Source organism: Chlamydomonas reinhardtii, chromosome 13 (assembly GCF_000002595.2).
Source record: "Chlamydomonas reinhardtii strain CC-503 cw92 mt+ chromosome 13, whole genome shotgun sequence".
Taxonomy (NCBI): Eukaryota; Viridiplantae; Chlorophyta; class Chlorophyceae; order Chlamydomonadales; family Chlamydomonadaceae; genus Chlamydomonas; species Chlamydomonas reinhardtii.
The window spans coordinates 4376347-4391582 of record NC_057016.1 but is presented as its reverse complement, the minus strand read 5'-3'; the positions used below and the strand labels follow the sequence as shown (position 1 = coordinate 4391582).

The 15236-nt window shown below is 64.0% G+C and overlaps 2 protein-coding genes across 4 annotated transcripts in view; both read right to left on the bottom strand.

Moving 5' to 3' along the window:
• Positions 1-4263, bottom strand: CHLRE_13g603000v5 (uncharacterized protein). 2 transcript variants are annotated; one of them, XM_001699013.2, is made up of 7 exons: positions 3140-4263; positions 2937-3038; positions 2489-2872; positions 2170-2400; positions 1976-2080; positions 1460-1720; positions 1-1272 (listed from the first exon to the last, which is right to left on the bottom strand). In XM_001699013.2, the coding sequence occupies exons 1-7, from the start codon at positions 3470-3472 to the stop codon at positions 1234-1236; spliced, it is 1455 nt and encodes a 484-aa protein (XP_001699065.2). In that variant the 5' UTR covers positions 3473-4263; the 3' UTR covers positions 1-1233. The 2 variants fall into 2 exon arrangements, with proteins under 2 accessions (XP_001699065.2, XP_042917776.1); XM_043069814.1 differs by having other exon boundaries at positions 3140-3665.
• Positions 3712-15236, bottom strand: part of CHLRE_13g602950v5 (uncharacterized protein) — a 15282-nt gene continuing 3757 nt past the window's right edge. Inside the window, exons 5-27 of one of the 2 annotated variants that reach the window (XM_043069813.1) lie at positions 14777-14926; positions 14096-14399; positions 13779-13898; positions 13145-13530; positions 12748-12894; positions 12246-12365; positions 11924-11998; positions 11491-11574; positions 11096-11146; positions 10722-10898; positions 10079-10462; positions 9422-9786; positions 8922-8994; positions 8591-8665; positions 8341-8393; positions 7925-8083; positions 7107-7586; positions 6885-6942; positions 6579-6683; positions 6153-6299; positions 5564-5728; positions 4471-5206; positions 3712-4200 (exon numbers count right to left, since the gene is read on the bottom strand). In XM_043069813.1, the coding sequence (XP_042917778.1) occupies positions 5030-5206; positions 5564-5728; positions 6153-6299; positions 6579-6683; positions 6885-6942; positions 7107-7586; positions 7925-8083; positions 8341-8393; positions 8591-8665; positions 8922-8994; positions 9422-9786; positions 10079-10462; positions 10722-10898; positions 11096-11146; positions 11491-11574; positions 11924-11998; positions 12246-12365; positions 12748-12894; positions 13145-13530; positions 13779-13898; positions 14096-14399; positions 14777-14926 (3855 nt within the window). In that variant the 3' untranslated portion in view covers positions 3712-4200; positions 4471-5029. Of the gene's footprint in view, positions 4201-4311; positions 5207-5563; positions 5729-6152; positions 6300-6578; positions 6684-6884; positions 6943-7106; positions 7587-7924; positions 8084-8340; positions 8394-8590; positions 8666-8921; positions 8995-9421; positions 9787-10078; positions 10463-10721; positions 10899-11095; positions 11147-11490; positions 11575-11923; positions 11999-12245; positions 12366-12747; positions 12895-13144; positions 13531-13778; positions 13899-14095; positions 14400-14776; positions 14927-15236 lie in introns of those variants that run through there. The other variant, XM_043069812.1, reaches the window with a different exon arrangement.

Here is a 15236-nt window from a genome sequence, read left to right as displayed (position 1 = left end):
CAATTCCGCATTACATTCCTTCACACGATGGAGTTTCAACCGATAGCTCTTGGCGCCCCAGCGTTGGGGCAGACGCCACACCAAATAAAGTAAGTTATCCCGACCAAAGAGTTCGTCCACCAAGCACTGGCGATGCCATGTACTCTCTGACAGAGGCCAGCACAAGGCCAGCACGCCCAGCAGTCCCCTTCCCTTGCCCCAGTTGGTTACTACGTCGCGCGCGGCAGCGCCCTCGCACGCTGTTGGTTCATAGTCGAGGCGCAGCATAAAAGCACACACTCCTAACCCTCTGCTCCTGCTGGCGACGCGCGCCTAGCGTCAGACATGTTTACCAACCCCTAACCCGTTGTACTCGAATCATGCATAACTTCCGCGGTGTCCTTCCTAACTGCCTGCTGTGCCGCAATCATGCAGCACACATGCGCCCACCCGCGTCGCCGGGGCAGCATCATAAGGAGCTCTATCCTGGCGCGTCTCAGGCGGAAGAACGTCCCGGCCACTTCGGCCGTGCCGCGATCCCAACGCCCACAAGCACAACACGTGTCATCTACAATTCTGTCGTGTACCGACGGCTCCGTTGCTCCGAGTATCACGTACCAGCCCTCGCTGCCGGCATCTTACACGCCCACATGGGGCACAACGACTTCCGTTGCTGCCGCCGACTCCAAAAATACGAGATCCACGTTCGTCGGGCCAGCAGCCGCCGCGGAGCCTTCCTGCGGCTGCCGCGGAGCCCCTGCCGCAGGGGGGCCCAGTCGTCCCGCTATGCGTGAAGCAGCGGCCGCGCGTACTTGCCAAAGCTGCCGCCGCCATGTCGCCGCGATTGCATACTTTGGTGTCGCTGTGCCTGCGTTCTCCCACGTGCACGGAACGTCCCCACAGTGCGGCCATCGCGGCCACGGGTAATATGCACGCGCCACCCGCGGCTCTGCTGCCGCAGGCAGGCAGGCAGCCATTGCTACCCGCGGCCGCGTCTTCGCCTCCCCAGCTGCTGGCCGCTGCGCCTGCAACCCTGCTGCTGACTTGCCCTTGAGGCCAGTGCTAGCCACAACTCCAAGTGTTGCTGCGGTCTACGCTGACGCCGTCGCATGCTGTGCAGCGGCCGCAAGCTCTAATGTTCGCCGCCGCCTGTTGCCGAGCTCCAGCACCAATCCTGCACTAGGGCAAGTGCCATGCGGCACCGCCATCGCCAGCTGCGCCACCAGGAGCGCAGCAGCGCGCGGCCTTGGCCGCTCATGGGTGCCGTTTGGGGAGTGGCCCCGCGTCCACAACCTGCATATACAACCATGCATCAAGGCTTAGTTGCGCCCCAATCATTAGCTTAGCGCGTGTCTCCGTGTTGGCGGCCGTGAAGGCGACAGCAGCCGGCGAAACCACTAAAAGTTCAAGAAACACTAGCCGCACCTCCCCAATCATCAGGTACGACTGCACCCTGCCGGAAAATCCACTACTAGCCCACCTTGAGCGGCAGCTGCGGCTGCATCGGCGGTGCCCGCGTGTCCTCGACTTTCCCCCCAGTCGCCGGCGAGCCCTGCTGCTGCTGTTGCTGCTGCGCCTGCTCCGGTTGCCCCGCCTGCGGCGACGGCTGCGGCATGAGGTGCGGCGGCAGCACCAGCCCCCCCGCGTCCAGGCCCTGCCACTCCTTGATGGTCAGGTCCAGGTGCTCCAGCGCCATGCGCACGAAGTCCGGCGCCGCCCGCTCGAAGCAGTTCAGCGTGGGCTGCAGTGCAGGTGCACATGACAGTCAGACGAAATTATGAATGACAGGATGCAGCTTCCGCAACGCCACAACCGCAAGAGCGAACAACATGTGGGCGGCATGCAACTGCATGCCCGAAGCCGCCACCAAGCCACGCAAGACAGTTGCCAAACCGCGGTTGCACGTCCAATGGCTTGCTTCCAGCAACGGAACACTGAACGCGGCGATGCAAAGCGAAAACGACCTGAGCCCACCCACATGTCGCTGGTCGCTCACCTTCAGAAAGATGTTGATGAAGCCTAGCTGCGCGCGCGGCATGTTCATGGTGACGCGGTTGCACATCGCGGACACCGGCAGCCCACAGGCCGCCTCGCGGTCGCCCTGCAAACGTTCATGAGCAGACATGGCCGTCAGCGCGTTCCCTCCCGCAAGCACCCCACATGCCGTGCCCAGCTGTTACGAGTGCCCACCTGGTCGCAGAACTCCTCAATCACGCGCTCAGCCCAGCCCCGCGCCAGGTGGAACGGCCGCGACGGGTTCGCGATGTCCGCTAAGTGCACCAGCATTTGGTACAATAGCGTGCGGTCCGTCCACTCGCTGAGGTCTGGCTTCGCGTCCACCTGGCTCGTGAACCGGCTGAGCAGGTCGAAGTGCACCGCCATGTCCGTGGAGAGCACCGTCTCGATCATGAGCTTGCGTATCTGCAGGGAGGCACCAAATTGTCAGCGCTCGTCGCCAAAAGCTAGAATACCACCCATGCGACCATTAGCGCTTGGCGCCGGCACCTACTTGCTTCTGGTCGTCCAGGCTGAACCCGCTGAAGATGTCCAGGTCCGGTGACTCCCGCGCAATAGCGAACGCCCGCGCAATGTGGAAGTTCTCGTTGACCGACTTGTCGTTGTACATAGTGGCACGCGGGTGCCGGCTGTTGATGAGGAAGTCGTTGTTGACGCCCAGGTGCCCCAGGTCATGCACCGCGGACGCAATGATGATGCTGAAGTACTCCAGCTTCGAGATCTGCTTCACCTGCTTCTTGAAGCTCTCCAGGATCACGCAGGATGTCTGCGTCACGTCCGCCGCGTGCGTGTTGTTGTGATAGGAGTTCGGGTTGTACTCCGATTCCACGCGCAACAAGAAATTGACGACCTTTTGCCGGTCGAGCAGCCAGCCGTCCTGCAAAAGTCCACGCGCATGCGTGAGGACAAGAAATAAGCAAGCAGCTGGGGCGGTGGCTTACCAGGAGCTCGTAGGATTCGAGCAGGGTGACAGTGATGGTCACCAGAGGGTTCCCATGCGTCCGGGTGTAGAGCTCGAACGCGTTAAAGTTCCATGCGTGCGTCTGTCGCGGCAAGAGGAGCAAGAGTCAGGGCAACTGGAGCGGCCAAACAACCACCGTCCCCAGCAGCGAGCCGATCAGCAAAACGTGGAGGCGATGCGGACCTGGTCGCGAATGGAGTCGCACCAAGCTCGCCGCTGGCTGGCATACTTGTCGTAAATAAGGTGACCCGGCGTCTGCCGGCTCGAGCTAGAGGCGTTCTCGTCCGCGTCTGCGTGCGCGCTGCCGTTCATGGCTCTGCGCGCCTGATGGTGGCAAGGCTCCGCGGGGCTGGGCTCCTGCCTCACGTTGTGCAGCTGCTGCGGAGGCAGAGCCCCTCTACCATGACGCCTGAGGTGCTCTGCTGTGTCCAGGTCTATCTTGAGCCACCAGGAGCAAAAACGACTGACGAGCTTGACGGGGAAGCGCAAGATTGACGCCAAAACTCCAAGGACCATGAGCTAGCGTCCCCGCTCCGCCATTCTAGCAGCTGCTGTTCTCCTGGCCCCTAGTGGGCTTGAAAGGCGCAGCCGCAGCGCCCGCCGGCCCTAGGTCACAAACGGCGTCTGCATCCGCCCAGGTTTGTTGCGTGCGAGAACGAGCGTAGAAGGGTCTGTAGAACGGTCAATAAGCAGTAAACAAGCTAGTAAAGCTAGGCTCTGTAGAGCAACAGACGCACAGAGAACAAGAAGGCGCGACTCAATGAAAGCGAGGCTCCAGGAGGGGTCCCCCCTTTTTGCACTCTATGCTCTCTTATGGTGGGCAGCGATGGCTATAATGGCATGCACACAGTCATGTAAGGTCTCTGGTTATGCCCAGGGCCTCGCAGGCGGTGGGTTTTGGGGTCCGCATGTTGGCGCATGTGGAGGTCTCTTTCTGAGCGCCCGCAGCTGCCCGCCCCAGCCGAGATACTTGGCTGTATCTGGGCAGTGCAGTCGCGCATGCTCTAATGCTCGATAGTGCCGGTCACACTGGGTCAAAGCCCCGCCGACCCGCACACACCCAGCCTTTTCCTGGGTTACTCTTGAAACGGCTATGGACTTGCATGCAGATAAGGCATTCTCGCTAAAGTTTATGAAAGGTGAGAGGCGTCAGCCAAAGGTTGACCGACATTTCCATACAGTGCTCGCAGTCACGTGAGCGCCGCATACTGTACAGAGTATTGATGAAGAGCAAATTGTGGGGCCTGCAGAGCGCGAGTTAGGGGCCCACATGCGTCGTTTTGGCGTGGCTCCTCGGTTGCCCGGGGTCAGGCTTGGGCACCCAGCAGGGCTTGGAGTCAAGGAAGTGGGGCGACCGGCGTGAGCGCGGAATGCGGGGCGTAGGGGGGGGTTATATTCATGATTCATGATGAATAAAGGGATCCGGAGGCGGCGCTGCACACGTGCCCAACTGCCCATGCGGCAGCCAGGGAAGCAGTACAGACTAGGCTTTAAACCCTTCCACTTCATCGCACCCTCAATTTCAGTGTGGCCGCTGGTTAACGGCAGCAGGTTGAGCATGCGGCATGCACCATATTCCTACTTCCTTGCTCATGGGAAGCGGGGTCCAGGTGGGGCGCCCCTGGGGTTGCTCATCCACGTGCGCGCGTTGCACGCCTCTTGCAGCTGGCCCTCCCGCCGCGTGGCAAGCCGGGCCAAGCAACCCCTCGCCCATGCCATGTGCTCCCTCAGAACCCCTACGGCCTCGCCCACGAATGAAAAGGAACACAGAGGAGTCTTCCCGCGTCCCCGACTCCCTCGTTTGCCGCAGGACGGTCCAGCCACGCAACACGTCCATCGCAACACACCAATACCTGCCCACCACATGTTCGTTTGCAGCGGGCGTTTTATTGGTGCTTTTATCGCTACGGCATGTGCAACGCCAACCCGTTCTCGCTGACCCCGCTCTCTTCCATTGCCTGCTATCTACGGCCAATGCCTCGAACAGCTCTTCTCTGCCGCGCTCTGCGTTCGTCGCAATCCTCGAACTTCGACGACACGTTAACCGCCGTCCCAAAACACACAGCTGCCCGCTCACAGCGCCAGCCTCACGGCCGCGGCGCCGCCCTGCCGCACCACCACATCCATGGCCTCGAAGTTGCGCGTGACGCTGCTGTTGGACTGGCCCACCACCAGCACAGAGGCCTGCGGCAGGTCGCGCAGCACGCGCGCCACCAGCTCACAGCCCGTGTTGTCCAGCTGCTGCAGAACCTGGGGGGTGGGGGGTGGGGGGTGGCGGGGTGGGGGTTGTCTACCAGCCCAAACTAAACCAAACCCAAGATTGGGGGTTGCAAGGTTAAAAAACACCGGGAACAGGAATGTTGCGAGCCTAGGGGTTGGGTGTAGCCGTTCATGTGGAGGACGGAGTGATGAAATCACAGGTATGAAGTGCCGACGTCCCGGGGGGGGGGGAGAGACACCGGCGGTGAGGCGGGGGAGGCCCTGCTAACCGCTCGAAGTAACAGCAGTACCGATGCTCAGGAATGAATTGGAATGTTGTTTCAGCATCGTCAGCCCTGTCCCGATGTCCCCAGTGCCGCAGCCCCCAGCCGCCTTCAGCGGCCTCACTTCGTCCAGCACTATGACGTTGCACACCAGCCGCCGCCGCCGCCTCGCCAGCTCGCCGTAGCCCAGGCACAGCGCCAGCGCCAGCCGCCGCCGCTCGCCGCCGCTGAGCTGGCGCACGTCGCGCGGCCGCAGGCTGCCGTCGGCGGGCGAGCGCACCTTGACAACCTGCGAGTAGAGTTGCAGGGGTTGTGGGCGATCGTGCGGTCGGTAGCGATTGCACCAGGGGGTTGTCAATACCAGCCCAAACTGGGGCGGGGGGAACGGGATCTCTTTCACCATGGGCAGAAAGGAAATTGAGGTAGAAAGGATGGCGGGGGCCATGCGACCGAGCCCAATGAAGTTGGTCCCAAAGGGGGGAATGGATCAAGGGGATGGGGTGGGCGGGGCGTGGTGCATGTTAAGCGATGAGCGAGAGGGTGGTGTGTCGCGGGGTGATGTCGGGGCACGCACGTGCGGGGCGGGTGGGAGGCCGCGGCGTCTGAGGCGACTGCCTACAGCAGGAACGCGCGGGGTGTGTCACACGGCCACAACAGCACGGCGCTGCCGTGTGTCGCCTACACCTGCGCGCCATCACCCAGCCAGCCCCCACCTTGCTGATCTCCTCCTTCTCCCGCGCCTCCTTGCCGGCCCCGGCCCGCCTGCCGCCTCCACCAGCGCCGCCGCCCGCCTCCTTGGTCGCGGACAGCTCCAGCACGAATCCCTCACACAGCTCTGACAGGTAGGCGGAGGTGTGGGCCTGCATAAGGGAGGGGGAAGAGGGGAATGCCGGTGGTGGGGTCTCAATTGACGAGGGCGGGAGGGCAGCACACGCACGGGCACAACGCAGCCACGTTTACCTGGTCGCGCTGTGCCCTTGGGTGCACTGTCGACCGCACACTCCAAGAGCGCTCCGCCATCCCGCCTTCTTCGCCCCTCCATGCCCTCCATTGGGTTCGGTTTAGTGTGGGTCGGTAGCTATTTACAATCTCCCCTTCTTAAATAAATGTGAATGTATCCCCCCCGCCCCCGCCCCCACCTGCAGCTGCGCCAGCCCCTCCTCCATCACCAGACTGGGGATGCCACCGCGGCCCAGAGCCCGGTCCGCGTCGGCCAGGGCGCGCACGTGCGCCTCGGCGGCAGACTGCGCGGGGAGCCGTGGGGGCAGGGGGCACGAGGGAGCGGGGGCAGGGGGGAGTGGTGAGTACCAAAACCAAGTGAACCGATAGATGAAGTAGAGCATGGCGGAGCGTCCGTACTTGAGATAATGGTGGTGCGTGGGGCTGGCAGCGGGCTAAGCCTCTTGTGGGGGCCATATACCTAAGAATGCAGCTGTCGCACTCACCAGGGCCGCCTCCGCAGCAGCCACCTCGTCATTCAGGCCGGCCAGCTCTCGCTCCACACTGTTTTGTGCCACAGCGGGCGCAAGCAATATTTCAATTTTGTTAGCGATGTGCATTTGTTGACGTTGCGTTGGCGCCTGGCATGGTGTGGAAGCTAGGTATGAAAGCAGCAAGGCCAAGACAATGCAGCTGGGTACGGTGATGCCGGCATGTGCGCAGCTCACCGGTCACGTAGCATGGACTTAGGGTTGACTTCACGTGCCGCCGCCGCCGCCACCGCGCCCGCCTCCCGCCAGGCCAACAGCGCGCGGCCCGCCGCCGCCGCCGCGCCTCGTGCGGACGCCGCCACGCCACGTGCCGCCGCCAGCGCCTCCGCTGGCGCCGCCAGCACTGCCCCCGCGTCCGCGGCTGTCACATCCTGCTGCTGCTGTTGCTGCTGCGGTTGTTGCTGTTGCTGCAGCCCGCCTGCTGCATTCACATCCTGCCACGAAAGGTGCTGAGGCCCGCCATTGCTAATGCTGCCATCCTGCTGCTGGGTTTGCTCGTCCTGTTGTTGTGTTTGTGTTTGTGTTGGGGCTGCTGCGGCAATGGGGACGAGCCCGGCATCGAGAGCCACAGCCTGCGCCGCCTCGACCCAGCCCGCCTCCGCCGCCGCCGCCTCGGCCGCCGCCCGGTCCAGCTCGCCCGCGGCCGCGAGCAAGTCCCTGCTCACACATAGCAAGAGGAGGAGGAGGAGATGGTGAGGAGGAGGTGGAGGATGTGGGCAAAGGAACATACACCAAAAGACAAAGGATGAGGCGGAGCTGATGACATGGCAGGTCCGAGACACACGCACACAACGGATGTGAAGACGCGCCGCCTGCTGTCGTTTCCAGGTGACACACACACACACACACACACACACACACACACACACACACAACGCACTGAGACAACAAGGGCGCACGGGAGACGGAGCTAAGAACGTGCCGGACAGCAGAGCTAGGGACATGCATAGGAATTACGAAGGCCACACACATAATTTACGCGTATGCACACGCACCCTCGCAGTCGGCTGCTGGTCGTCAGTCGCGCGCGCAGTGCCGCCAGGGCCGCCTCCGCCTCCCGCCATGCCGCCTCCTGCGCCCGCCGCGCCGCCTCCGCCGCCGCGCGCACCTCGCGCTCCGCAGCCTCAGCGGCGGCCCGCGCCTCCGCTGCCGCCCTGTCGGGGGGAATGTACGCACACATCTTTTGTCCATTTCATTGTTCAATACATACCACATGTCTTGCAAGCATGGTGTCGAGCCTATCCCTCAGTGACTTTCTAACACAGCGGCGGCGGCGGCGGCTAGCAGCGTTTGTCAGACTAACACAAAATCCATTTGCACTGCTCTCGGGCCCTCTACTCGGCCCTTTGTCAGGTTACCTTGACGGCAACCGACTCCCCGCGTCTTTCATGCCTAGCACGCCCGCACCCACCTGCGCTCCAGCTCGCTCCGCCGGCGTAGCAGGCCCGACAGCTCGGCATCCGCCTGTGCGGGTACGGGAATGAATGTGCGCGGGTCAGGAGAGCAAAACTAACAACTATCGAGCATGCACCACATGCACTTTGGATATGTCGCACTGCAACTGCCGCCAACCTGCGTCCGCGCCATTGCCTTGTTCCCCTTCCGCCTGCATTGCCACCCGCGAGCAACGTAGCCCACTACGTACACAACGCCGCCCTCACCTCTGCGGCCTCAGCCTTCACGGCAGCCAGCGCCGCCGTCTCGGCTCGCAGCACCTGCGCCCGGGACTCGTACTCCTGCGGCGGGCGCACACATACACACGCCGTGTCACACCGGCCGGCTGGGCCACGTGGCGGTCACACATATCACACATATACGACCGCCGCATCACAACGGCTACCTTACGGTATTAGCCAGCTGACTAGCGCGGTCATAAACACGGAGGGTTTATGGCTGGCCAAACCCGCCGTAAACAAACAGAGGTTTAGTGGCTGGCCGAGCCCGCCGTAACCGCATGTGTAGCAAGTAAATGTGTAGACGTGTGTGGCGCACCTGCCGCGCCTCCGCGCAGCCCGCCTCCAGCCGTTGCACGTTGGCGGCGTACAGCCGAGCGCTGATGGGCTGCCTGTGGGGGGCGCCGGGGGGTTACATTCATGACTAGTTAAGTTGTAGACAATCTTTGGGCGGGGGCACCGGGGGAGGGGGGAACCGTTCATATGGAGAACGGGAGTGATTAAATCACAAGTGTGAAGTGCCGACCGGGGAGGGTGAGATTATTGTTGTGTCGTTGGTGGGGTTGTTGGTGGCAGCATTTTCAGTGTGGTCGTGCCCAGTGAAACACACGAAGCGCAAGGACGCAGCAGGCCAAGGTAGCCTAGGATTCGAGGTGGCCGTGGCAGTGCGTTTGTGTTGCGGTGGAGCTTTCCGCAGTTCGCTACGTTAAGTCGGGAGGGGCACAGGGAGGCGGAGACAAGAGTCCTATGTGCGAAAGCTGTGGCCTGTGGGCTGCTGGAAATGGGAGTCAGCGCACTTTGGTTCTCGACGCGACGCACCTGCACCGGTCGCACACAGCCACAACCGCACCCTCGCCCTCCTCCTGCGCCTCAACCGCAGCGGCGCCACTGCCGCCGCCGCCGCCGCCGCTATGACCGCAGTCGCCGTTGCCGCCGCCTCCTCCTTCTCCCCCTCCTCCCCCTCCACCGTTGGAGGTATGGCCGACATGGGCCGTTGGCAGTTGAACCGACGGCCGCGACAGCAGTGCCGCCGTGTTAACCGTTACGGCGGCGCCGCCCATTGCAGTTGCGGCGGTTGCGGCAGTTGTGGCAGTTAGCGCCGCCACCGCCGCCACGTACTCTGCCAGGCTGGCCTCCAGCGCCCTCAGCCGCCCCAACGACTGAGAGGCCCGCTCCTGCCACTCCTGCGCAGCCACACATGGGCGCCACACGCGAACACAAACACAGAGGTAGGTCAGGCCACAGGGCATCTCCATACTTGGAACGGATGAAAACACACACGAACAGATGCGCCACAAATCCCTGCTTTCAAAAACACACGGAGCCATGTAGCGGCTGGCTTGCGCCACGCCGCACACGGGCGATCAGCAATCAGGACTTGCCCCCCTTCACCATGTTGCCTTTCGATTCTCGCAGCTGGCAGCCACCCCCCCCCCCCCTCTGCACGACGCGCAACCCCCTGTGATTGTGTGTTACCTGCACGACTCGGCCCTGTGCAGCCGCCGCCTCCTGACGCTCCCGCAGCGCCGCCCGCAGCCCCGCCTCCGCCTCCGCCCCCAGACCCTCCGCCTCCGCCGTCCAGGGGCCCAGCGGCGGCGGCGCCGACGTCGCCGCCGGCCCGGCGGCGGCGGCGGCGGCTGTGCTGGCTGTGCCAGGGATTTCGGAGGTGGCGGTGGCGGCGGCGGCGGATCGCTGCTGCGCCACCTCCGCCTCCCAGCGGCGGCACTCCTCCTCAGCGGCGGCGGCAGCGGCGCGAAGCGCGGCGGCCTGGCGGCGCGCGGCGCCGCCGGCGGGCGCCAGCGGCGCCGCCGCGGCCGCCGCCTCGGCAGCCCGCGCCGCCAGCGCCGCCCTGCTCCACTCCTGCGGTTCCCCACGAGCACCATCTCCATAAATCAAGGTCTCAATCCAGGCCAAATATTCACCGTTATTTAGCCCATTAGCCGGGCTAGCCCCATCGCCCTCTTACATGTTGCATGCAAGCCTCTGCAGCACCGCCGTCGCCACACCCCTTCGTCACGCTCATGATTCAGCGGGCGCTGTAACTGTAGCTGTAACTGCTCATCCGCCGCACCCACCCGCCACTGACGTGCTCAACCTATCCGCCGCACCCACCACCCACCAGCCTCTGGGCGTGTTCCGCCGCCCAGCCCGCCTCCGCCGCCAGCAGCCCCTGCAGCTCCGCCGCCCGCCGGCCCGCCTGCTCCCGCAGCAGCAGCCCGCGCGACTCCGCCGCCGCCACCGCCGCCGCCGCCTGCTTGCGCGGCGCCGCCAGCGTCTGCCTGGCCGCCTCCCACACCTGACCGGGTGAAGGGGATGACCGCACAGACGCACAGTGTGTTTGCAAAGCACGAGGCGAACGGGTCGACGCTGTACGTGTGTACATTGCCCGAAGAGCACGTAAAGAGCAGCTGGCGCCGCACCGAAACTACCCTATCCGGCTATCCTTGGTGCTCCGACCCAGCTATCCCCCCCCTCCACACACACACACCTCACCTCCAGATCGATCACGAGACCCAGCTTCTGTTTGAACGCGGCATCATTCGCCTGTCGACATGGGGGCGGTGGAGGTGGTGTGTATCGGTGGTAAACGCAGAAGTGGGCGCCGGGATGCATATGTCATGTGTGTGAAGGAGCCCACACGCGCCCCCGCCCCCGGCCACTGGCTGCAGCAGAACGATAGACAGATGGGGTACATCGCCGTTGCCAACACACGTCGCAGAATCCCAGGCACCCATCCGAACCCGACACCCACAAGCCGTTGCTGGCGCCTTCGCATGTTCCATGTCGACCCCTTCCCGGTTGAGTAACATCGTCTTCTTCCAACTAGTCATGCCTGGAACCCCCATTGTGTTTTGTTTGTTTCCTCAGCACCCACAAAAGCTCCTCACCTCCAGCAGTCCAGTGATGTCGTTCTGGCCGAAGAAGGCGGCGGCCCGCAGCAGCTCCACCGAAAAGGCTGTGCGGATGCGGTCCTGAGATTGGGCGGGTTACAATAATGGGTTACAATCGTAAAGGATTGGTGGTGGGGTGGTATGCCCGAGCCCAACAAAGTAGGCAGCGCGGGGCGCAGCAGATTTTGGGGGGGCGGGAGGCGGGGGAGAGGGGCGCGAGGGCGTGGGGCAGAGCAGGAGAGGTGCGGGGACGGCTGCTTAGCGTCTGTTGCTTGGTACTGAGATGGCGAAAGCAACACCCTGTCTGGCCTGATCCCTCTCCCCCTACCCCCACGTTAAACTTGTGATTTGATCACTCCGCTCCCCATGAACGGCTAACCCCTAATAAACCTTGCAACCCCATAACCCATAACCCCACCATCCGACGCACCGCGGTGCCCGACACGTCCTGGCACGTGTGGTCCTGGCCGCCCCACATGAAGGTGAGCGAGCTGGTCTTGCCGCGCTGTGTGTGTGCGTGCGGAAAGGTGGGTTTTGAGGGCGTGTCAGCGATGGGTGTGTGTCAACGGGCGTGTGTTTGGTGGGCTTCCGGTGCCCCGCTTCTCTGTGGCCAAGCCCCCGCACCTTGACTTCACTCTCTCCAACCGCTTCGAAGGTCGGTTGAGCACCCACAGCCCCGCATCCTCACACGCCTGCACCCCCAACCCCACCCAGCCCCCCCCAACACACACATAGCCCGCAGCCCCCCGCACCTTGACCTCTCTCTCCACAACAAAGGGCAGTCCGTTCAGCCGCCCCCTCAGCGCCACTCGGCACACGCCGCAGCCGTCATTGCGCATCGCGTCAACAGGCACGCGCCCGCCGCCGCCGCTCTGGTTTGGGGGCATTGTGTGGGGATAAGCGGTTGGTTGGTTGGTTGGTTGGGTGCGTGAGGGCTGGAAGCCGCTTTATTGGCGGGAGGTTGAGGTCACGGGTTGAGGTGTATGTTCATCAAGTCGATCCCGTACTACCAGACGGCTCAATCCGGACCGCGTTGTTCCCTGCCCTTAAGTGCATTCGTTGGCAAAAGCCCCGAAACCCGCAACCCCAAACCTAGCTGGCATTGGACCAGCAAACTACCCTCCATACCTATCTGCGCCTCGCATCGCCCCGCTCCCCTGCCAGCCTCCACCAACAATTCCTCGACTCTTGGGACTTATTGGGCTCGGGCACATATACCCCCCCCCCCCCCGCCCCTCCCCGCCCCTCCCCCACCTCGGTCCGCGCCAGCACGTCCCCGGTCAGCGCCCACAGCGGCGCCGCCACCAGGCTGGTCTTGCCGGCGCCGTTGGAGTCGGCGCCCGGCTCGTCGCGGTTCTCGCCCACGACCACCCGCAGGCCGCGGGAGGACAGAGGGTAGGTCTGTTTCAGGTGGGCAGGTAGGAGAGGAGAGGAGGAGGGGGGGAGGGAAGGCGGGTCAGGGGGAGGTGGAGGTATGCGGGGCGCACAGGCGAGATGGTCTGAACAGGAAGAAAGGTGTGCATGGTCAAAACAGCCTGCCAAGAGGGGAGGCAACACAAGCGGCGGGCGCCCCAACCCAGGCCAAGCTATCACACGATGTTTCGTATGTGCCGTACGCCCCCCCCCCGACCCAACAAATACGAGCACGCACCTGCTCCTCCACGAACGGGCCGTACCCGCACATGGTCACACTTTCCAACTCCAGATCCGTACACACCACCCCCGCCGCCCCTTGCCCGAAGCTGCCCGAAGCCGCCGCCGCGCCGCCAGCCGCCTCCCGCGCCGCCGCCACCGCCTGCCGTACCACCGCCGCCGCCTCCTCACTCAACCGCGGCGCGGCGGCGGCGACGGCGGCTGGCGCCTCCTCGCCGTCTTCACTGCCAGCGGCGCTGGCGGTTGACGCTGCCGCCTCGGCCGCTGTCGTAGTATAACCGCCGCCGCAGTACAGATCAACCAACTCGTCAACCGTCAGGCCCTCGGCGGCCTGCAGTCGTGGCGCCTTGTTCTCCGGCTGTAGCACCTGCTCCACTGACACACCTGTGAGTAGGGCGGGGTGGGGCGGGGTAGAGGGGTTGTAAAGGTAGGTAGGGGATGTAGGGGTTTCCACTCCGGAGGTGGGGAGCCGGGGGTTTGCGCAGGTTGGCGGACGTCTATGAGGAGGCGCACGGCAAACGGCAGTGTGGATGTAAAGCCAGAAGGCGCGCAGGCGAGCACCCCGCTTATTCCCTCCCTAACTCCGTAGTCCTCCAATCCCACACATCCCACAACCCCAGGTCTCCTCTCACCCGCGGCCTCCAGCGCCGCCACCGCCGCCGCCACCCCCTCCTCCGCCGCCTCCGCCCCGCTCAGCCACAGCTTTACCCGGTCACCCGCCCGCAGCGCCGGAGCCGCGGCGGCCGCAGGCCCTGCCGCGGATAACACACAGGGAGAGAGAGGCAGCAGGAGCAGCAGACGCACAGGGAGAGAATGCATTTGCATTTGCCTCCAAGCTGTTCGTTACAACGCTGAGGACGAATCGCAGAAGTGTGTAAACATATGCATAGCGTCGATCAACCAATCTCGCCCGGTCCAGCCACCCACCCACCCACCCACCCAAACTCACCGCCACCGCCATCGCCATCCTCGGACCCGGCAGACGCCAGCGACAGCCCCGGCTCACCCGCCACCGCCTCCTGCTCCCCCTCCTTCTGCTCCCCCTCCTTCTGCTCCCCCTCCTCCTGTGCCCCTGCTGCCGCCGCCGCCGCCGCCGCCGCCGCCGCCAGCGCCGCCAGCTGCCGCGCCGCCGCCGGCCCCGCCAGCCGCATGTGCCGCGGCCCCAGCGCCAGCGGCACCTCGCCCACCACCGCCCAGTCGGCGGCGCGCAGCAGTAGCAGGCGCTTGGACTCGCCCGCCTCGTTCATGGACACCTGGCAGGGAGGTTGGGGGAGAGGTGGGGTTAGGGTTCAGCCATCCGTGACCAAGATGGCGTGATCATAGTCCGTGTGCGCTGACTAGGTGAGATCGGGGGTAGCAATCCATGAAAGACGTAGCAAAGAAAGAATGTTTCTAGTACGGTACCGATGTGCGTCGGAGGGAGGCGGGAATCAAACGACGGGGAGGTGGGTTTGAGTAGTTTACTCCGATCCCAAAGAAACCAAGACGCAGAAGCAGAGACGAGCGCGCGTGTGTGTCTGTGTGTATGTCTGTGTATACTGCTGACGATCCAGACACGCCCCCCCCTGTGCCTCCCTCCCACCTCCCTCCCACCTCCCTCCCACCTCCCTCCCACCTCCCACCCACCCACCTGGTACGGCGAGCCGATGTAGGTGATGTCGGTGTTGGGCACCTGATGCGGCAGGTGGTAGTGGCCGGAGTAGGCGGGCAGGCGGCGCGGGAAGGCGCCAGGCTCCAGCCCCTCCTCCGCCTGGCGCCGAGAGTTGGTGCGGGCGGTGCGCTGGGGGCGGCGGTGGGCACGAGTGAGTGTGTGTTTGAGGCATGGCCTGCCGATAGGCGCTATGACGCTGGGCAGGACGGCCTTCCCCTTCATGGCCTCCTCCTTCAAAACCAGTGCCACTCCGCCGCCCTCAAGTCGTTCCTCGCCCCCCTGCCCTTTTGCATTGGTTTCGGTTTCATTTGGCTGGTACCTCCCCCTATCGCTTGCAACTAACGCCTCTGCCTGTACTCCGCTCGATTTCGTTGGTTTGGTTTAGTTTGTGCTGGTATTTACAACCCCTAAACCACACACACACGCACTCATCCCGCCC